Source organism: Arvicanthis niloticus, chromosome 15, assembly GCF_011762505.2.
Source record: "Arvicanthis niloticus isolate mArvNil1 chromosome 15, mArvNil1.pat.X, whole genome shotgun sequence".
Classification (NCBI taxonomy): Eukaryota; Metazoa; Chordata; class Mammalia; order Rodentia; family Muridae; genus Arvicanthis; species Arvicanthis niloticus.
The window spans coordinates 26,539,835-26,562,391 of NC_047672.1; the positions used below are offsets into that span (position 1 = coordinate 26,539,835).

At 39.2% G+C, this 22,557-nt stretch overlaps 1 protein-coding gene across 4 annotated transcripts in view; it reads left to right on the top strand.

Moving 5' to 3' along the window:
- Dgki (diacylglycerol kinase iota) overlaps positions 1-22,557 on the top strand; it is a 423,756-nt gene that overhangs the window by 309,201 nt on the left and 91,998 nt on the right. For all 4 annotated transcript variants that reach the window (XM_034519548.2, XM_034519550.2, XM_076913542.1 and 1 more), the window contains one exon: positions 21,332-21,411. In XM_034519548.2, the coding sequence (XP_034375439.1) occupies positions 21,332-21,411 (80 nt within the window). The remainder of the gene's footprint in view (positions 1-21,331; positions 21,412-22,557) is intronic.

Sequence of the window (22,557 nt, forward strand, 5' to 3'; positions counted from 1 at the left end):
TATTTATTTATTTATTTATTTATTTATTTATCTATCTTAGACTAGTAGTATTCGCTTTTACCCTAGGTCTTCGGACTGTCTAGTCTCAAGTTCTTGGTTACCCATCTCATGGAGTAAGTAAAGCATCTCATGACCTTAAGTCAAATCAGAGATGGGAGTCACTAAGTCTAAGGCACTTTTAAAAGGGGAGAAGATAAATCCCTGGGGTGTTCGTTGTTCTAACTTACCATGTTTGACTTTGATTGAAATCAGTATGCAAAACTGGTAGAGCAAGTCAATCATCATATGTTTATGTTTTCAACAGCTACATACTGTTGCTGGGCATTGACAGAGGCTAGGCATTGACATATGAGACCAGGGCATCCCACAGTACAGTGTAAGCCACTCAATATGAGAGCAGCTTTACAGGGTCAGAAGGCACATCCAGAGAGGCTCTATGTTCTTGTGTCCTAGAGCAAGTGACTGAGCAGAAGAAATACATCACTGTGGCCAAAGCAGAGTCAGTCTGTTAGCAGGTGGTACAGAGCTGGGAGCTGCAAGCAAGCTGGAGCAGAGAAGAGTTTAACTCCTCATTGGCCTCACTATGCCAACAGAACAATCTTTCTGGCTTAGCTTTGTAGCACTGGCTTTTCATTGTATCCCCTCTCTGAGTATACATACAACTTCATGTATTTCATATCTCAATAGCATCTTCAGTTTCCACCACAGGCATATATTTTAACATTCTAATGAGTATAACGAACATCACAGATCAGCACTGTGCATCAGCTGGCTCAAGTCCCTCAGCTGAGCCATTTCCGGTTTTCTTTTTCCCAACTTCTCCTCCCTATGTTAATTTTATAAGGCCTTCTTCAGGGCTTTTAAGATTTTGCTCTCTGCCCTACCCTCCTATCTCAAAAGTATCTATACTGAGTTCTTATTGTAAGCAGATGTTGTTGGAAAAATGAAACAAAACAAAATAGAAATATTCTTGGCATATTTTTCCAATGCTTTTTTTGTATTCTGTCTATTTTAAGGACTGGGTAAGCTATGGAAACGTAAAGTACCTGTTTTTCTCTCAAGCATCGCAGAAATAATGATCTTTTTCTAAAAGATATGTTTCTTTCTATCAACTGCATTATCTAAAATTTAATTTCCCCCTCATTTAACAAGTTGACAGTGGGGCTGTTCAGTAGAGATTAGCACTCATTTGATGGAGGAAGGCATTTCAATTTGAAACCTGTCAGGGAGTTAAATGGCTCCATGAGCCATGATCCGTCCTTTCCCAAGTGTTTATTTCCTGGTTACAAATTGGAATTTTCCCAGAATTCTGTGCTCCATTTCCTTTATCTTTGATGGTACATTATATTGATCATTGAAGTTTAAAGTGAAATATTAGTATGCATTCTAGTAGTTTAAGTTATATTGTACTATTATATTTAGCTAGGAGATGTCTGTACTTTTTCACACATACATGGAGTTTAACTTTCCCATCTTCTCTGTTTGTCAGGTAGGATCCTTAACCTCATCTCACATAGAAAGCAAGTGATGTATAGAAGCCATAAGGGAATTGTGAAGGAGGCCGGCATTCCAAATACTTTTCTAATTACTGTGCTTTCTGTGTCTTCCGTACTGTGGTTTTTGATTTTGTCATATAAAATGTATTTTATAGAGTAAGATTTCCATGTTAAGTGTTCCCGAAGCATTCCAAAGTCCTTTTCACATTCAACTGATGTTATCTTAATTTACCGTCCTCTGGTTTGTTGAAAACAACCCAACCAAGTTTTATATCTTCAGCTCCAAATAAATCACCCATTCATGCATTCAACTTACATTTATTGACTGCATTTCATCCTTTCAGCACTATATCAGGCAATAGCAGAGTTACTAAAAGTGCTCACCATTACAGACGGGGAATAAATAATATAGCTCAGCAGAATGTACTAGAAAGGAAAGGAAAGCAGGGCGGTGACTGGGAGCTCCTTATCTCAAGATAGCCACAAGGAGATTTTCTGAGGAGCTGCCATTTCAGCAGAGCACCTAAAGGCAAAGAGGGAATATAGATGGCCTGAGAGAAGAGTATCCCCAGGTAGAAGAAATGAGAAGCGGAAAGGCCCAGTAGTAAAAGTGTTCTTGGTATATTTAACGAACAGCAAAATCCATGTGGCTGTAACCCAGTTAGGTAGAGGGGGGTAGAACGTGATTGTGGATTTGTAGGAAAAGGGCCTGTAATAGAATGGGGCGGGGTGGTGGAGTTGTCAGTATTGTTTGTAACATGGCTGACCATCAAGTTTCAAGACTGGACATAAGGGAAACACACAATGAGACTATGACAGTGGAGGGGACACTTGTGAGGAATAGGGCATTCCATTAACAGAACTGAAGGGAAACACTGGAGCAGTAGGTAAGAGCTCACATGTAAAGGTTACAACCACGAGGCAGAGAAAGAGAGCTAACTGGGAGTGATGTGGGCTTTTGAAACCTCAAAACCCACCTTTAGTGACACCCCTTCTTCAACAGGGTCACACCTCCTAATCCTTCCCAAACAATTCCACCAAATGGGGATGAAGCATTCAAATACATGATTCTATGAGAGCCATTCTCATTCAAACAACCACTCCAGATTGACAGCTATTGAATGTGAACTTAAGTGTAGTTGGTTTCTCTCCGAAAGCTTCCTTCCAAGACCCTGGTGTGAAATTATTACTCTTACATTTGTCTTACCATATGCAAGTTATACAATAGCCACTAGAGCTTTGTTGCCAACATACTGAATAATAAATAATGGTGCTCACAATATTTATTTGTTTTATTCTTCCTACTTTACTGGGAGCTGTTACTTATATTGGCCAAATACATGGCTACAGGAACACTGAAGCATGGTCTCATACAGAGTCACTTGCAGAGAAAGAATTTTAAAAACTATTTCTCTTTCTTGCCCCTTTGCAGTGCAGTTTGTAGCACATACTCTGCTTCTTTCTGAACCCATCTGTGCACATATATAAATGTGCTGTTTAAGAAAGTTGGGGGTCGCCATTCTTGTTTGTAGGTTGGGCTTCCTGGGAGTTACAGTCTGAGACTGAGTTTTACATACAGGAGGTTAACTGGGTTAATGGCATATTCTCAATAGGAAGCCATAGATGCACAGGGCAAGGACCACATATTGGGCAAAATAAGAAGCTAAGATATAATGAAATAGTGTCAGAGGACTCCCACAGTGACCTTTGGATATGGAACAGTCTATAGACTTACTTTATAGGAGGCCAGGGTCACTACATACTGAATAGGCTCCTAGAATTGGGCGTGACAGGAAACCTTCAATAAAGCAACTTTCTTCCTGGAAGGAGACTCAGACATGAGTTTTCCCTAGGATTTCAAAGGTCATAGAGTTGATTTGAGTGGGACACTTTATGTCTATAAACACCATGCTGGCTATTAGGATATGCTTGAAATAATGTATGTAACACATAACAGAATCCTTGAGTCTTTTCATCTCCTTTTATCAACTGGATAAAGTAGATATATCTAGAATTTTTGTGTATCCTGGGGTTCAACTTGAGAAGTAGTCCCCGAGATTTTCTCTGTGTTTTTAGATTTTCAAATTAGATTTATTTATTGTAGGTGGGAGGGTAGAGTTGACATATGTGTCATGGTGAGCATATGAAGGTCAGAGAACAACTTGCAGGAATCAGTTCTCTCCTTACCTCATGGACATTCAAGGGATGGAATTCATGATTGAAGACAGGCATTTTTATCCACTCAGCCGTCTCCTTGGCCCACTCTGTATGTGTTTTGATCTGACTTCCTTACCGCCTAGGAAGATAAGAGTAGATGCTACTCTCTTAAGAATGCAAATTAGTAGAATATAAGTGAATGCTGACCTTGGATGTTCCTTCGGCATGAACTATTGCCTAAATTTCCCACCAGAATTTCTCCTCTCACACTACAGGCCGTAAATAAAACTTCAGTCGGAGTTTGCTTCTCTATAACATTGGGCATTTCTTCTGCATGCATCAAGTTAATTGGAACTGAACAGAGCCAGGGATAGAAATGTGTGAGATCATCTGAAAATAAGCTTTTTGCAGATTGACTCAGAACCACAAATTGGTGTGCCCATTACATGGCTCAAGTCCCAGGGTCACAGTATTCAGTGGAGAGAAGCATGCTTTCTTTGCATTTGATGGTTCCAGCCAGCCTCCTGAACTCCCCTAGGAGCAGAATGAGAGGCCTTTGTAGGATGTCAGCTGCCCTGTCCCACAAATTAACAAAGCTTCCTCTCTTTGCTTCCAGAAAGAAACTTGAGGCCTTGTCACTAATTTTCCATATGGGCCCCATCAGCTCAGAAATTCAGAACTACATGACTAAATTTCCAGTGACTTTATTTAGTGTTGACCTTGGCTATCCACACACAGTGTAGTTGATGAGATGATGCTGATATTGAACCAGTGGCTGTGATCATCATTTTATACATTTACATTTTGGATACACTTATGAATCACTGATTTGGTGTTTTGAGCTCTTCATCTGGAGTTTCTTATTTGCATGCCTGACTTTGGCTCTGGGGCTAATTATTTCCATGTCACAGTTAACTATTTGTTGTTTCCTTTCCAAACACAGTGTCAGTAATGGCTATCCCATATATATATATATAGAAATTTTATGAATATTTTTGATGAAATATTTAGGGAAAAAAACCAATTTACATTGCCCATTGCCTAGGCTATTATAGGACCTCACAGCCAAAAGCTTTAAAAAAATCAGATTTAACACTAGAAGTCATACTTTTCTGTGGTTATGATAAAACACCCTAACAGTAACAATTCAGGAAGAAAGGATTTATCTTAGCTCGCAGGTCCTAGTTACCCATCAATGTTGAGCTTCCCACAACAGGAAATGGAAGTCACATCCACAGTGAAGAGCAGAGAGAATGAACACATGTATGTTTGTGTTCAGCTTGCTTCCTCCTCTTTATATGCTTGTGAACTCATGCCTAAGGGATGGTGCCACCCACAGTGGGCAGGTCTTCTCACTTCAGTTAAATTAATTGAGACAATATGCCACTGGCATGGCCAGAGATCCTTCTTCCAGGTGATTTTAGATTCTGACATCACCCTCATACTGGATGTAAAATTCAAGAGATTACTGAGCATTTTTGTTGAATTATAATTCCATGATGGTGGTAGGGATCGTCATTAAAATAGGATTTAATAAACCATTATATTGTGAGGGCAGACTTTCATATTAAGTTTGTAGATGCTGATACTTTATAACATTATACAACCTAGACTTTTAGTCTTTACTGTCTAAGAGAGGGAAAGGGCATTTGAGATTTATTTCTTGTGGTCTCTGCTGGGTTACCACTGATAATATAGAAAACACATTCATCAGAAATAGGAAGAAAGATTAAAACAGGGTAAAGAATGCCCAACATTGGGCTTTCTTTTGAATCTGTTATCTTTGTCCAGGAGCTGAGGCTGGGATAGTTCCTTTGATTCTGGGCTTTTACTTCCTCACATGAACTTTCCCATGAGCCATATGCATTTTGTTGATAATTTGGAATGAGGAAAATTAAAGTGTCTGTTGGTGGCTAACTCTAGAGATGTTGCAGTATGGGCTGTAGCAGGGAAGGTGTCCAAGGAGATCTAGAATTTTTTCCTCTTTTTCCCTCTGATCTTTGCTCTGTAATCATCAGAATATTTTTCCCATTTCTGTCTGTTACTCAAGAACCCTATGCTTATGTTTTGGGTATTATCAAATTGCCTTATTGGTGGTCTTGTAATCCATCATCATTCATGTCTACTTGATTTTATATAATTATCTCTCACCGTTTTCCCTCTGATGCCTCTGTTGCCTTACTGAACCTTCTTTCTCACAGTTGAAGCTTGCAGCTGCAAGTCCACCATGCTGTTAGGCAACTGTGTCACATGGATGTGCTCCCGCAACTGTGTATACCATCCCTGAGTGAACTTTGCTCCCCTATGTCTTATTACCTAATTAATTGGCCGTGGAGAAGTCTCCCATTTCTCTCCCTGTGTGTGTTTCGTTTTCGTGGCTCCCTCATCCCAGACAGCCTTCCTACTCATCTCACTCCTTGCAGTCATTTGCTAACTCGCATACTCATCTTGTTTTCCATGAAACTGTCTCTTGTATTAACTGGCCATGATCTTTGTAAAATTTCATCAAAGACAAAGGTGAAGAACTCTTTGAAGCCTTGGATTAAGCTCGTAGAAAAGGACTCAGGATTTTGGTGGGCAGTGTGATAGTCCATCTATGTTTACTGGTTGTGTATTATTACCATAATGGAAGTTCTATACTACCAATAGATGGGGAGGTAAGGGCGCTCTCTTTCATGGTGTTCACATCTCAGCAGTGTTTGTGACTGTTTGGATCTCCCTCTCTCCTTTCTCAATTGGTAGGCCATAAAACTGGTAAGAAAGGTTTACATATCATTAGGTCAGAGAAAGAAATTATCATTGTAAGTTTGCTTCCATAAATGCTCTACAGAATAAGAGTTCAGGAGGTTTTAGTAAGGACACTTGCCTAAAGGTTAGTCAAACTGGGAATCTTGAAGTTGTCATCATCAATGTAGATTTGAAATCTTCATCTATCAGAAATTTGTTGACATCCATTCATTGTGTGTGTATGTGTGTGTGTATACACATGTGTGTGATTGTATGTGTATATGTGTTGTATGTCTGTATATATGTCACAGCGTATATATGGAGGTTAAAGGGCAACTGTGAGAGTCCATTCTCCTTTTTCCCAGGTTGGTCCTAAGGATCCAACTCAGGCCACCAATGCTATAGTAACAAACTTTTTCCAGCTGAGCCATTTTACCAGCTTTGTTTTCTGAGATGCATTGTTGCTATGTAGATCAGGCTTGCCTAAAACTTAGCTATATAGCCCGTACTTGCCTTGTGCTCAAGCTGGCCCTCCTACTTCAGTCTACCAATTTTTAAGAATAATGTCTTGGCTTCTTAGTATAAAATTGTGTGGTGGGTAATTTTATGTCAACTTGACACAAGCTAAGTCATTGGAGAGGAGGGAGACTTAAATAAGAACATACTTGCATAAGATCAGGCTATAGGCAAGCCTGTAGGTCATCTTAACTAGTGACTGATTAAGAAAGGCCCAGCCCATTGTAGGTGGTGCCAATCCCTTGGTTGGAAGTTAGTCCTGTGTTCTATAAGAAAGCAAGCTGAGCAGTGGATGGAGAGCAAGCCAGTAAGCAGCATTCCTCCAAGGCACTTGTATCAGCTCCTGTCTCCAGGTTTCTGTCCTACTTGAGTTCCTGTACCGCCTTCCTCCAATGATGGACAACAATGTGGAAATGTAAGACAAATAAACCCCTTTCTTCCCAGCTTGCTTTTAGTCACTGTGTTTTATTACAATAGTAACCCTGACCTAGACAAATAGTGAAGTCTCAACCAGCACTCACTCCAGTGCAGACAGACCTTCCTAATTCCTGACCCTGAGCTCCTTCCCCGGCCTTGCTGTCTCACAGTACCAGGATGGCCTAGGAGTATACAACAAACAATCCTTTGTCTGAGGCCTTCTTCCCTTATTGAAATTCTCATGTTTGTCACTAGAGGGAGCATTCCATATGAAAGTTTGTCTGGTCCTGGGTAATGTGTACCTTCTCAGAATCCTAAACAAACTTTAGTATTTGTCCACAGGAATTCCCATCATAAAGCTGTCACTAGTAGGATATTTTATATACACAACTCTTCCCCAAAGTTCACTAACACCTTGAAGGCAAGTATTGTACCTTACTCAGTACAAAATGCCAAACTCCTGGCATATGTTATAGTTGCCTTTGGTGTCAGAAAGTACTTTAAACTTGTTTTCTAAAGTGATTCACTGAATGACTTATAGACCTTTGGCCAAGTCCCTTTTGTATACAGTGTGCCTGCCAAATTAAAAAAAAAAAAAATCCAGATGTTGCTACTAAAAATTTAAAATGCCAAAGAATTCATGGGGATTTTAAAAATGCAAACTTCATATTCCCAGAGATACTGTCTTAGTTACAGTTTTATTGCTGTGAAGAAACACCATGACCAAGGCAATTTTTATAAGGGAGATATTTAATTGGGGCTGGCTTACAGTTTCAGAGGTTCAGTCCACTATCATTATGGTGAGAAGCATGGCTGCCTGCAGCAGACATGATGCTGGAGGAGCCACGAGTTCTGCATCTTGATTTGAGGGCAGCCAGGAGGAGACAAGATTCTATACGGGGCTGGCAGAGCTTGAGGATAGGAGACCTTGAAGCCTCCCCCCGCCACACACACACACACACACACACACACACACACACACACACACACACACAGTGACATACTTCCTCCAACAAGACCACTCCTACTCCAGTAAGGCCATGCCTCTTAATAGTGCCACTCACTGTGGGGCTGGCATTCAAACACATGAATCTATGGGGGCCAAACCTATTCAAGCCACCACAGATACCCTCTCAGGTAGAGTGATATTGTGACAAAAGGCAGAATTCAGTATAACTGGAAACAGAGATTTGTAAAGAACCAACTAGTTTCCAGAAAAATGTACTTTAGAAATCACACCTTCTAACAAAGTCCAATAAAAACTACTATAGCTGGCTTTTATCTTGTGACCGACATTTTAAATTAACTATAGGCAGGACCTGTTTTAGCTTAAACTACAGAACCAGAGGTTGTGAAATCTTTCACAGACTGCAGACATAGCAGGGCAAGGCAAGGCACAGTGTTCATAGGGTGCTGGGTTCCCTTTTGTATGCTAATCTGCTTATTAGTGGTCCTTGCCAGTTCCAGGTAAGCAATGGGCTGCTAATGATGTCAGGTTGTAGGAGAAAAGTCCCCGTGGCTCATGGTTGGGGAAGACTGAAACAGTGCCAGTTGTCTCCATCTCATTATTAACAGATGTCAAGTAAGAATTCAATCCCAGAATCCTTGGCATATTTCAAGCTAATGAGATAAAGTGGAGAGATCCCACGTGTCTCTTACCATATTCTCTCTTAGGGTTTTCTGCCCTTCCTCCATCCCTGCCTTTCTTTTTCAGCTTTCATTTTCAGTCTCTTAATTCCCATCAGCCCTTTGACCTCTTGAGCAAGCTTTGAGGCTAAGAAGGGGAGGCACATTTATCAGGCACTTATCTGTTGTCAGTGGAGTACCTGTCCACAGCAAGCACAGCACATTTCTCATGTTTGAAAAGTTAGGAGATGCTTTTAAAAGCAAATTGATGTTTATACACAATTTAAGGGGACAGCAGAAAGGATTTTTTTTTTATACCCACTTCTCCCCAAGTCTCCACTCCATTCTCATTACTAACCTCTACCTGTGTGGTGCCCCAGGAACACCTCTTGTGCACCATGTGTTTCTGCGAATGCATCATGGCCTGAGTTCACTCCCATACTGCCACACACGGGAAGTTCATTACTCTAAAAGCAAACCATGGTATAAAAGCACCATGTTTATCTTCTTCTCCCAAACTCATGTCTATCACTGGACTCTCCCTGCTACCCCAAGCTTCTTGTAGATTTCCCTATTATTTTTTTGTTAATATGCTCTTTGATCATTTAATACATAGAATATATTCTGGTCACACTCATCTCCCACCTTGCCTATCCCACCTCTATCCATTCTGTGAATCTCCTTCTCTAACCAAGACCCCCATGCTCATGTATATTTGTTTTGTCTGTTATCTTTACATTGTGACCTACTGGGGTTAACTGGGCCAGTAACTTAACAGTGGCCACATCACTCATTTTTTCTTCCCAGCATCCCCTAACACCACTAGATCTTCTGGGCAGGGCTTGGCTGGGCCCCATCAGCCCTTTCCATCTCTATGATAGAATGCTTAGGGGTCCAGTCTTGACTTTATACAACAGTTATAGCTACTGGGAGTTCTTGAGTGCCATGGGCAGATTGTCTACAGTACTGTATTTCATAGCTCTCGTCTTCATTATTATCTATCTTCTTTGTCTCCATAACTTTACTGTTTATAAAATATTATATAGTTGGAGCCATATAGGAGGCAGTCTTTCAGATTCATGTTTGTCACTTAGCAGTATGTATTTAAAATTCTAATAGGGCTTTTAGATCTCAATAGCTCATTTCTTTTTATCGCCTGGTAGTCTATTGTACAGACACATTGCTATCGGTTTAATGATTCACCTACTGAAGAATACCATGGTCACAGCCACAGTTTGGAAATTATTTTCTAAAGAATGCTATAAACATTCACATGTAGATTTTTGTGTGGACAGAATTTTCAGCTCGGTTCATTACAGAGGAATGATGTTGGATTGCCTGCTGAGACAATATTTAATACCCTATGATAAAATGCATTAAATATGGTGAAAATCTTCAGGGAGGGGAGGGGGTCTCATGGTCCTCACCCCCCACTCATGGAGTGTTGGAGAGACAAGGCTTGTGTAGGTCTTCACAGCGGCTGTGTGCTCATGACTGCAGGGGCAGGCTGCATCTAAAAGGCAACATTTTCACGGCACTCATCAGCATCCTTACATTCCTGCAGTCCTTCCGATCCCTCTTCCCAGATGTCCCACGGTCCTTTGTGGGGATGATTTTGATGCTGTGTTTAGTGCTGATCACTCAATGGCCACTTATTCTCAGCACTCGGACCAGTTATGAGCTTCTGCATCAACTGTTGCCCAGTCATCAACTGTAGGATAAATGGATAATAAAACCATGGTTCATATATGCCATGACATTCTATTCAGCTCTAGAGAAAACATTATGAGATCTTCAAGAAAATGCTTAGAACTGAGAAATATCCCACTGATGAGGTAACCCAGGATAAGAAATACGAACACTATATATTCTCTTTCCTATGCCAATCCTAGCTTCAAATTTATAAGTTTGCCATGTCTAAGTTGAAGTGTATGTCCATAGACAGATGAACGCAACAAAAGAGCCATTTTAAAATTTGTTCTTATTGTTGAATTTTAAGGATCTATGCATTGAAGGTGCTTTTCCTTTTCAGAGAAGTGCTTTGCAAAGACTCTTTCCCAGTCTGCCTTGTCTTCATATTCTCCGAACAGTGTCCACACAGAGTTTTCATATTGAGGGAGTTACATTTTCTTTCACATTCCATGATTGTGGTTTTCTGTCTAAAGTATCATTGCTAGTTCAAGCTCCTCTAGCTTTTCTTCTGTGTTGATTTCTAAGGGATAGCTTTTTCTTTGTTGTCGTTACATACTCATTGTTTTAAAAGATAGGGAATACTTGACATAAGCCCTGTTGCTTGCCCATAAGTTCAAAACTGATCCTTAATGAAATGTCAAATTTTATGAAATGTCTGCATATACTCACAGGAAGCACCTTGACTCTGTTTAGTATCTGTATTTTGATAGTTTATTCTGTCGTTCAAAGATTTCCTAATTTATGGTCTTTTATATCTGTGGTTATATTCATTAATCCCTTTGGAAACTGATACCTTAGTCCTTGTGCCTTTATAAAATAGCCCCAACAATAGCAACATAGGAGAGAAAAAGTTTTAATTTAATTACTTTATTTTGGCTTACAATCCCACTCACTGGCTCTGGAGAAGTCACAGTAGCAGGAACGTCAGGCAGCCATGCCCATCACTTGCACAGTCAAGGGCAGAGAGAGAATGAGTGTGTGAATGCCTACACTGGGTTTCATGTCTCCTCTCACACAGTTCAGGCCCCAGCCCAAGGGAATGTGCTTTTAGGCTGGGTCTTCTCACCTCAGTTAACACACTCATGACGGTCTCACACACACATACCCACAGGCCAACCTAATCTAGACAGTGTGTCATTGACACTCTCTTCTCAAATGATTCTAGATCATATAAAGTTCACAATTGAAATCACCAGTCTCAGTGACGGCGTTTTAAAATGCCCTAGCAAGGTCTCTGCATTTGGCATCTGTGCACTTAGAAGGGAGCTGAAAGTCTTGCAGTTTCTGAGAAGCTTCTCCCCCACGGCATCTCATGTTCTTTCCAGGATCCCTCTGAAGACAGCTGTTTGTGCTCTGGATAAATAAATGGACCCATTTAGCTGCAATTCTGCTTTAACAGGTGGTATACCATAACCGCAAAAGTGTCAGATAATTAAATCCTGTCTTTTTTTTCCCCCTCTGAAGCATGCTAATACCTTTATTTCCACACTGATACCTTGTTGAATATATCACAGTTCCTTGCAGGGAATGAATTAACAGCTGTGAGTTTCTTCCGGTTTATTAATTCCGTTCTCAATTTCATGTAGACTGGATGTCAGAGGCACCTCTCCCTGGCTTTGCTCCCTAGGGCTGTTGCTTAGATCCAGGGGCTGCCAGCTGCTGGTCCCTTCTGTCTTTGTAGATTTGGTGATTTCTCTTATTTAGTTTGGTGTAGCCCTCTATCTGTTATCAAAGGTTTTATATGTGGTCCGATGAGATTTGCCCTGAGTGTTTATCAGTGACCAGTACGTATTGATAACAGAATTACAAGAAGGCATAGTGACTCTAATAAGTCTGAGAGGAGATTATCGGATGGATTTGCTATCTGTAAGTGCTTTGCAGGCATTACTTAATCTTCACAGTAATGAGGAGGTAGGAATCATAATCTCATCCATTAGGCTAGGCTGTCAGGCTGTGCAGAAGAGGGAAGGAAAAACTAAGCTCACTGGCTCTATAATTATTACTTTTTTTAAAATGTAGTTATTTGCCAATGATATCTCAGCATTAAAATGGCATGTGAAATGGCTCTCAAATAGATAATGATGATAAACAAATGTTTCATAAGCATTCATTCAAAAAAATTTCTGGAGACACTTTGAATATCTAAAGCTAAAGTATTATACTTTTTATACCTCAAGGGAGAGTATGAGATTTGTTTCCTGTTTAGAGTATGTTGGTAGTCAGTCAGCTTTTCAATTCCATGTTAAATATTCAAATATAAGCATTTTAACAGCAAACCAACCCTTGTGATCGTTCATCACAAATTTGATTAAAGTCCTCTGTATTCTGTACTGCATCTATGGCTTTCAAAGCTATTGGCAACTGTTTGCAATACATAGGTTTATTTCTGCATAAAGTCAACCATATTCAGTTAAGTTCCATGAACACTGAATTCTAGTGAAGGTTATCTAGTTATAGATAGCTTCATTCATGGTCTGGGTAAATCAGACCATGTAATTTGTGTAAATCACTTAGAAGGTGGCCTGTTGAAAATCCAGCAGCTTTGAAATGAACTCTACGTGTGCCAAGTGTGTTGATGCAGACTTTAATCATAGCTTCTGCATCCCCCAGTCCTGATCTCTGTGCAGCTTTAGAATTGTTGTTCTTGGCCCTCCATATTCACAGTTTTCCCTGTGAAGATTGAGGGATGACAGATCCAGCCTCTCCTTGGCCACTCTGTCCCCCAGTTCTGCCTTCACTCTCCTGAGCTCAGTTTCGAAGGTTAATGACATCCCATGTCTTTCAGAGCACCCTCAGTTCTTTATCTCATGCTGTTACTTTTATTTCTGTACTTATACCTTGTTACCATTTGGCTTCAACAAATGGGTGGCCACTGGGAGTAAAAGGCATATGGCACTGGCACTGCCTTACCGTTTGGTATTTGTGACATTTAGAGTATGTCACCCAGCCCTTCTGAGAACAGTTCTATCCACTTCTCATCGCTGTAGCAAAGACTGAAGTACAAAATAGATAGATACTTTTTTACATTGGTGTAAGTTATTTTTTCCTCTGCCTCTTCTTTGCCATCTTTTCCTTTCCTTTGCTCTTTCTCCTCTATCCTCTGTATTTCCCTTCACCTCCTAGTGTATGACTACTTCTTTCTTCCTTCCTTCCTTCCTTCCTTTCTTTCTTTCTTTCTTTCTTTCTTTCTTTCTTTCTTTCTTTCTTTCTCTTTCCTTCCTTCCTTCCTTCCTTCCTTCCTTCCTTCCTTCCTTCCTTCTTTTCCTTCTTCCCTCTTTCTTTCTTTCCTTCCTTTTTTAATGTATGAGATCACACTGTAGCTGTCTTCAGACACACCAGAAGAGGGCATCAGATCCCTTTACAGAGGGTTGTGAGCCACCATGTGGTTGCTGGGAACTGAACTCAGGACCTCTGGAAGAGCAGTCAGTGCTCTTAACCACTGAGCCATCTCTCCAGCCCTTGCATATGATTATTTCTATCAGCATTTTATCAATTCAGTTTTGTTCCATCTACCCTAAAATTCAGGTAAACTGTATTGTGTCACGTTATAGATCAAAGCCCTTATGACATGACACGAAACCAGAGGATGTAGCTTTAATACAGCACAAGGTAGTTCATGTTCTCATAATACATGTTCAGAGAAAGTCAGTTCTGGCCTGGTTGGCCCTGCTGTAGGTAGAGAGTGATTTACTCATATAGGACAATAAATGTGCTCAGATCCTAGGTTTTCCTCCCTCCCAGCAGAGTGTTTTCTCTGAATATGTAGGCACTGTGCCTGGGATGGATGGATGTCCATCACTTAGCCCACATCTAGGGACTCATAAAGCTTCCATGTACAATAAATTTAGGTTCCCAACCATTGTGAATTCTCATGGGCTTTCTCAGGCTTCAGCATACCTCTAAGCTACACCAGAATTAAAAAAATGGATCCAGAGATCCTGGGAGAGGGCAACATATTGGCAAAGGTCTTTTGTCTCTCTTCAATTAAATAATTGATTAACTTGACTAATTTATTTTGTTGTTTTTTAACATCATATCTCCTTATCTTTGGAAAATAGTTCTCTAGTTTTCTTAAACTCCAAGCACCTTCTATTGTAACCTCTACCAACTTTGGTTTTCACTAGTTTGAGCAATTCAATCCTATGGGCAGATGTTGAGGCTACTTCTATTCCTGGGACCTGTTTGGCATTTGCGGTAAGATATATATTTCAGAAACTGTACTTGACATGTTTGATTTTAGTGCCTGGAGACTTTAAAAGTTTCTTGTTGATAAAAGAATATTCTTGTGGATTGTTTGCTGCAAGAGTTGAATGTTCTGAAGATGACTAGTGCTAATATATGCACAACTTGGCATAAATTTGAATAATGAGCTCGAAGAGTCCTAACGTCAAGTGTAGAAGAAAAAAAAATTAATTAGTATGACCCGTTGGCATTTTATTTCAAATATAAAATCCGGAGAGTGCACATGTGAAATGGGCGATGCATTTCTCAGCTCAGCTAATTTAATCACTTTCCAGATTAGGAGAGATTTAAACAATGGCAACATGCAAAGAGGTTAATGGAGTTGGGGTGAAACCTAAGAACTCCTGGGAAGCAGGGCAGGACTCTTTTGTCTGGAAATAAGCAATTGGTGGTAGAGTTTCCTCAGAGCTGAAGATCACCAGTTAACTGCACAATTTCTCCCCAGTTTCTGTATCTGAATTTGTCACAGTGTCACCATTGCCTTGAGGGCTCTTTTGCTGTTTTGTTGACTTCTAAGTCCTCACATATATGGATACTAATGAGGATTCATGGGAGACACAGAATCATCATGGCACAATGATATATGAGGGACTTATTATGAAATGGGACTAGCTTATGCAGTTATAGGGCAGGTCCTACCATATGGAACTATATATTGGATCCTCTGGTTGGGCTTTCCAGTGGGAACAGAACTGATAATGTCTGTCCCTCCCCCCAGAATCCAAAAGTAGCCAATAACTCATGGGGGGGAAGGGTGAAGCTACATGAGTCCCCACCGAGTCTGTGATTGCTGTTTATGAAGTTCCAGTATAGATAACCTTAGTGTTTGTAAGATTATTATAAGATTGCAATCTCTGTGTCAAGCCTGGAAGACCACATTTGAGAGTCTCTCTTTTTTCTGCTTGTGTGTTCTATCTGTTCCTTCTTAGGTAGTGGTCTCTGAGCCTTAGAAGGGATGTGATCTCAGCACCTTGGCTAGCCATGAGTATCTGCATTCCCTACTGTTTACAGCCAAGAGAAACTTCTTTGCTCGTGACTGAGAGTAGCATTTGTCTATAGGTGTAAACATAAATTCTCGGTGCTCTTAAAATTCAAAATGGTGTGCATTCATCTTATTCCTGTGCTGGATGCTTGCTGGATCTTTTCAGTTTGGAAATAAATGTTTTTGTTTTGTTGTTTTGGGGTGGTTTTTTTTGTTTCTGTTTTTGTTTGTTTTGTTTTTTGTTTGTTTTGTTTTTTTGTTTGGTTTTTTTTTTTTCAGAGGGTTAGTTTACTATCATGGTAAAAGCATGGTGGGAGTGTGGTGGCACTTATGGTACTGGAGCAGTAGCTGTGAGTTACGATCTTTAAAAAAAAATCAGATCTAAATATGTTTATTATGATCAGCACATTTTGAAATTATTGTTTGTCATGAGGACATTTAAAAAGTATTTTCAAGAATATAACACATTGCTATTAACTGTAGTTACCATATTGAACAACAGATTTTTTTTTTCCTTCTTTTAGGCCAAGGACAAGGAAGTGGGCTTCAGGCAGAAATCTGACATTAGGCTAGAACAAAGAAGTAGGCTTCAGAAATGAAAATGACTTTGGGCTAGGACAGGGAAGTAGGCTCAGGTACTTTGATCTGATAAGCCTTTAGAAACAGCGATCATGATCACGGGAATGTTCACTGAGTTTTGTTTATTACCTTGCTTGTTGTTTGGCTATTTATGTTTATTGTCTTGCTTGTCCCTTAACTATTTGCATCTATTGTATTGTTAGTTCCTCAACCTAGAACTGACCTTAATACTTGCATGTAATTAAAATGGTATAAAAGCAAAAAGGAGGAGGGGGGCTAGGATGGGGGTTTCTAGGGAAGGGAAATTGGGAAAGGGGATAACATCTAAAATGTAAATAAATAGCATATCCAATAAAAAAAAAACATTTAAAAAGGAAATAAATAAGTTTTTATTTTCTGACAATTCCCTTGTTTTCTCATGTGTTTGAGTTGATTCTGACTTCCTAGTCTTTTCTTTACTGTCCTTCCCCTCTTTAAAAAAAATTTTTTTTGCCTCAATTTTATCTCCTAATCATTGACTAAGCTCTGAATTTATTCTATCAAATTTTCAAAGTACTTTGAGTGCCTGGCTGTTTTCTGTGTAAGCCCTGTCCCTTCAAACTCTTCATCTTCTTCTAACATCATCAACAAACTTTGATTTCACAGATATATTCATTTTTTCAAAACTTTGCAATTATAATAAAGATAATATTTAAAAAGCTGTTTCTTTCTTATAGTTTATATTTGATTTCATTTTTTATTTTACTCCCTACCTTCTGTGTTAGATGGATGTCCCAGTTTTCTGATCATTTTCTATATTTCTGTTTATTGTTAAACATGAGAACCAAGGCTGGAGAGATGGTCCAGTAGCTGAGACTACTGCTCTTAAAAGGACCTGGGTTTGGCTCCCAGTATGTACTTTAGGTAGCCTGCAACATCAGCACCAGGGGCTCCAATGACCTCTGCTTCCCTCTGCAGACACTCATATTCATGTGTATGCACCCACACACATACACACAGCCATATACATCGAGATTCTTGCAAAAAGGATTTGTATTTCGAGATTCTTTATGTCAACTAGGCAAACTGATCCTTGAGAAGTCCACATCAGTATTTCCTTTAGGTTTATGTGAGGAGACCCCCAGCTTTGGCATGCCCTCCTATGGCCCTCCAACTAAGCTCTGCTACCTGGGATTATGTTAGATTTCTCATAAACTAAAATTATTAAAGTTAAAATTGATTTTGATGAGAAAAATTTCCAGTCATTAAATCACAGTGACTTATTGACATTTTGTTTAGAATCTAAAAATCATGATTGGCTGGATTAGCATTTGACCATTTATGAGAGACCTTTCCTTGTTTTTCTTGAGTATGCTTTAGGTTTTTACAGTCCTTAGCCCAGTAGCCCTACGCCTGTTCTTCGGATGTCTACAGGTCTCTTCCTCTGATCCAGTGTCTAAGGGACAGTTACATAGTGTGGATGGCCTTGCATGGTTGAATTTGTGTGGACTGTGGAGAATTCTGAGGTGTGTTCTGGATTACCTACATGTGCAGAGCCTGTGATGTAAAGAGAAGGGGTATGGCTATGGGTCACAGTCAGTGTGCTTTGTCTCAGTACTCCATGGATTACAAGAATCCTCATTCTGACACCTCCTTCAGGTATCAGCAAAGGTCTGTTTACAAAGTAGGAAAGCGTAGTCTACTCTTGTAATTCTAGAACTTTATGTTAAAACCGTGTCTATGTAGGTATATGAAATTCAAGTCTAACATTCTTGCCTTGGACCTTAACAAATGTTGGGCGTGCACTTGCAAATATGCTAACACATTGCCCCACAGATTTGTCAGATTTCAAAAGTCTTCCTTATGCCAAAATGATAGATAACCTGATGACATATTTTAGCAAGCCCTATCTATGAGGGAATGGAATTCTGGGTCACTGTACTCTGCTAATTGCAGCTATTTCCCATTTTTAGATAGCAGCTGTGCCTAACATGAGGGACCCAGTGATCTAGTACACAGTGCTCCTACTTCAGCTGCCCCTCCACCCAGTTCCTCACATTTCTGATGGCGCTCATAAGCAAGACCATGGAGGAGTCTATAAACTGTGTTGCTTAGAGATTTTGCCTTCTCTCTTTCCTTCTCATCCTTTTAATCTCCTCTTTTTCCATCCCCTCCCCTCCCATGTTTTCTCCTTTTCCCTTTTTGGGAAACATTTATAAACTTTTTGGAGTTAGAGAGAGTTTTATGTTTACTGATGTTCACACTGTGATTTCATTATGATGCATCCCTTTAGGGTGTCCTGATATATAGAGAACATTTTTTTTTATAATATGCTGATATTTAGAGGCCCAATGCATTCATATGAATTTCTTTAATTTCAAATAGCTTCAGATAAAGCCAAAGCTAAGTATGAAAAATTTGAAATGCCCAGAAGTCAGCTGAAGTTTTGTCAGTCGTATCCACTGTTTCTCGTTCTCTGATCCAGGCTTCCACCAACAGTTGAAGTGTTTTGTTTTCTGCTGTGCTTTGAGCTCTCTTTGATATTTCTTCAAAAAATTTATTAAGAAATTTAATTTACATAATAAAAAGTAATGGTAGATGAAAAACAAGATCAGAATAAAAATTAAACTCAGCAGATACAGTTAAATGTATGGAAATGTGCAACAAGAAAGTTAAAAATGACTTTTATCAGAAAATTTTCAATAATTAAGTAGCAGTAACTTATCAACGTTTTATTTAGAATTTTTCAAATCGTATTAACATCCGACCATTCATGAGAAAACTTCAATCCTTGATTGTGTTCAGCTAGGATTCCTGTTTAAGTTTGCTTCCAGATTCATTCTGTCTTTCTGTGCATGATGATGCAGGACACGCCATGGAATTTCAGCCTTGAATGCTTCTGCATATTTTCAATATTTTGTATCTGTCTCGAGCTTTGTATAGGGGTGGACTCTGATGGACCCTGGCACAGTTACTAATCTTGGGTCCACTTCTTGTTTCTATCTAATTATTGACATTACTATATCTTTTCTTTACTATACTTGAGAAGTGTTTTTGATGAGAGAGAAGTAATTGTGCTAAATCTATTATTTTATTCAAGAGGGTAGCTTAATTTTTCTTTTCTTTTTGCTTAGTTAGAAATTACAAATTCCAATGAATATACATTCTATTATGTAAAATCAGTATTGATTGGTACATTTTGAAGTCCAAGTCTTCAAGATGATCAGAAGACGAATCCTCAAGACAACTTCTTAATATTCATTTTTATTGTCAAAAAGAAGGAAGGCCTAGTTACCTGAGATTATTCTCCTAAATGTATGGCACTCAGGGGCTTCTTCACCCTCTGTTTCCTGACTCGCTCACTTAGCTTCTTGAAAAATAACCAAAAGCAAGTTAGGACAACAGACATGTTCTTTACTTCTCTGCTTCTTGATGGTGTGTCTTAAAGGCACACTTTTCTTTTTGTGTTTGAGTGGGTGCTAATTCATCTCCTTTCTTTTATACATAGTTCTGAGTTCTCACCGTTTCTCTACCATGCATTGAGGAAGAGACTATAGAAAGCATTATCCTTGGTGTGAGAGGATTCGTACTCACTCCCGGACTCCCATAGATCAGCAGGATGGTGGATGTTCCAAGGACTGATTTAGGAAGGACTTGGGGAGCCCGCAGGAAAGAAGTAGTTCTGGTCTGTTCTGCCTAGAGAAAATCAATCCAGGGAATAGTTTTGGGGAAGGAGCTGCTTCTTTTACTTGGAACCACGCCTGTTTTCCAGATAAAAGATGAAATGGGGTCCACATGCTTCAGCAAATGCCCTTAGTATAAATTATGACAGGCCTACTATTTATTTATTCTTTTCCTACTTTTAAGAGTTCCTCAAGATTTTTTTTATGTATTTTAAATGTATATTATCCTGTGTTTTAATATTTTTCATGGCACCCAGCTTTGTAATTTTATTTGTTAACAGTGAAGCTTTAATGCTAAATTTCATCCATGAAAGACTTAAAAATTGTGAGCACTACAGTCATGCAGTCGCTTGCTAGTTTCTTGCTGATGGATTTGCTATTTTGACACTTTGTGTTAATACATGGATTTAATGTTACGTAACTGTACTTATTTTTTTGTTTTGGGAAGTAGAATTTTTTAATATTTCTGAAGCATTAATTTATATTTGAAATAAAAAAAGGTCTGCTCAGTAAAGCCAGTGTGACATCTTCTGTTACCTACACAGAAGAATAACTCGGCTTCTCCTTAAAGTTACCCAAGGCCCTGATGTTATCACACCTAATGCTGAATCTCTTTAAAAATCACTTGGGTTTATATCTGGTGCCCTTCAGGAATCCTTTATTCCTATGTCCTTATGCTTGCTCCCTCTTCCTCTCCCTCCCTCCTTCAACTCTACATATTTAATTTTGCTGTGATCCATCAGGAAGCAACACCATTTGAATAGCTTCAGTATTAGAAATAGCAAGCTATTGCAAATATGCCAAAAGATGAGGCTCTTGTATTCGGGAGGGAAAAGGGTGAATGTCCAGAATCCTGAATGATTAATGACTTCCTCAGGCTGTGCTTTCATGCTGTCCACTCAGATGCAGGCATCTGTTATCAGCTGGCTATGAGCAGCTGTCTGATTCTGCAGTCGTGTTGTTAGTAGACAGTGTATTTCGTATCAGGGCCACTGAGGTAAATGCCATATGGCAAGGACAATGTGAATCAAACAAGGTAAATATATAACACTTGCTGGGAAGAAGAAGAAGCCGAGGCCACCAGGGAGCTTTGTAGAGTCCACTTACTTCTTTTCATGGTTGTATCCAGATTCACAGAATACCTGTAAGGCTATTTTACCCATGAGAAACACATTCATGTCAGTCTAAATGTCATTTATGTCATTTTAGATTTTTCTTCTTTCCTCCATCCTCAGCCATCCCTCTGGGTATTCTAGTTGTTCGTGGAGATTGTGATTTGGAGACTTGCCGTATGTACATAGACCGCCTACAGGAGGTAAGTTGGTTTACCTTATTATTTATTCTCTTCAGATTTCCCTTAAATAAACAATTACCAGCTATATACATATATACATATATGTATATTCATATATATTCATATATACATATATGTGTACATGTACACACATATTCATATACACAAATACACTTACTTATACATATGTGTGTGCATATTTCTAAAAGGATGCATGTGATGAAATGGCAACATGGTCTTGTCCTTTAGGCATACACCCTCCTGTTTCGACTGTTACTTTCCTCTGCTGGTTGCTATGGGTGAGGACCTGCTGGGTTAACTATAGGTACTGATGTCTTTGGTGTGTTCCATGGCTATACTATAGCCTGGAAATTTTGCCTTCTTGACAGGCTACATAGCTCTATATTTTTAGCTATTCAGAGTTTCAAAAAACCTAATAAATAATGAAAGAATGTAGAGCTTTGAGGCTCCTTGATACAGACTTCTGTCAGAGCAATCTAGAATTTTTTTTAATGAAAATTTTTCTATGGGAAAGAGAAGCTTCTTGTTAAAGGAAATTTATCAGAACCAAATGGATACTTTGTTTACATGTATACATTTCCCCTTCATCTACTCTTGCCGCTGAAAAACAGGAAGGAAGCAAATCTCGTGTATGTCCTTCTTAGAAGTTTGTCCTGTACCAGCAAAGTCAGGGGACCCAAACTCATTACAATTGCTGTTGGTTATTTTGTCAAAATGGCGTATATGTAGGTATGGCAGGTTGGGGTGGGCAACTCTCTCCATGCCAGGAGTGGTAGAGGCATGAACATCTCTCCATCATTGCTTCCAGATGGAAGACATCTGTTCCCATTAGCATCTCTTTCCTCTAATGGTGCTGATTCTCCTAGAGCAACAACACCCTTCCATTCAACACATAATGCACAAATAAGCACAAATAAATTATAAGTGAAGCTGATGCATATCTAACCTGTGGCTGTTTGTCCCTGAACATTATATTGCATATTACTAGAGATTAATTTAGGTAGGAAACACACACTGATAGTTCTGAAAATTAATTTTATTCTTAAAATTCTTAAGGGTAGAGATGTAATTATAAATCAAAAGGTATTTAGATATAAAATGCCCAAATTTGAATACTATCATGAATGACAAAGTCAGTCAAATTTA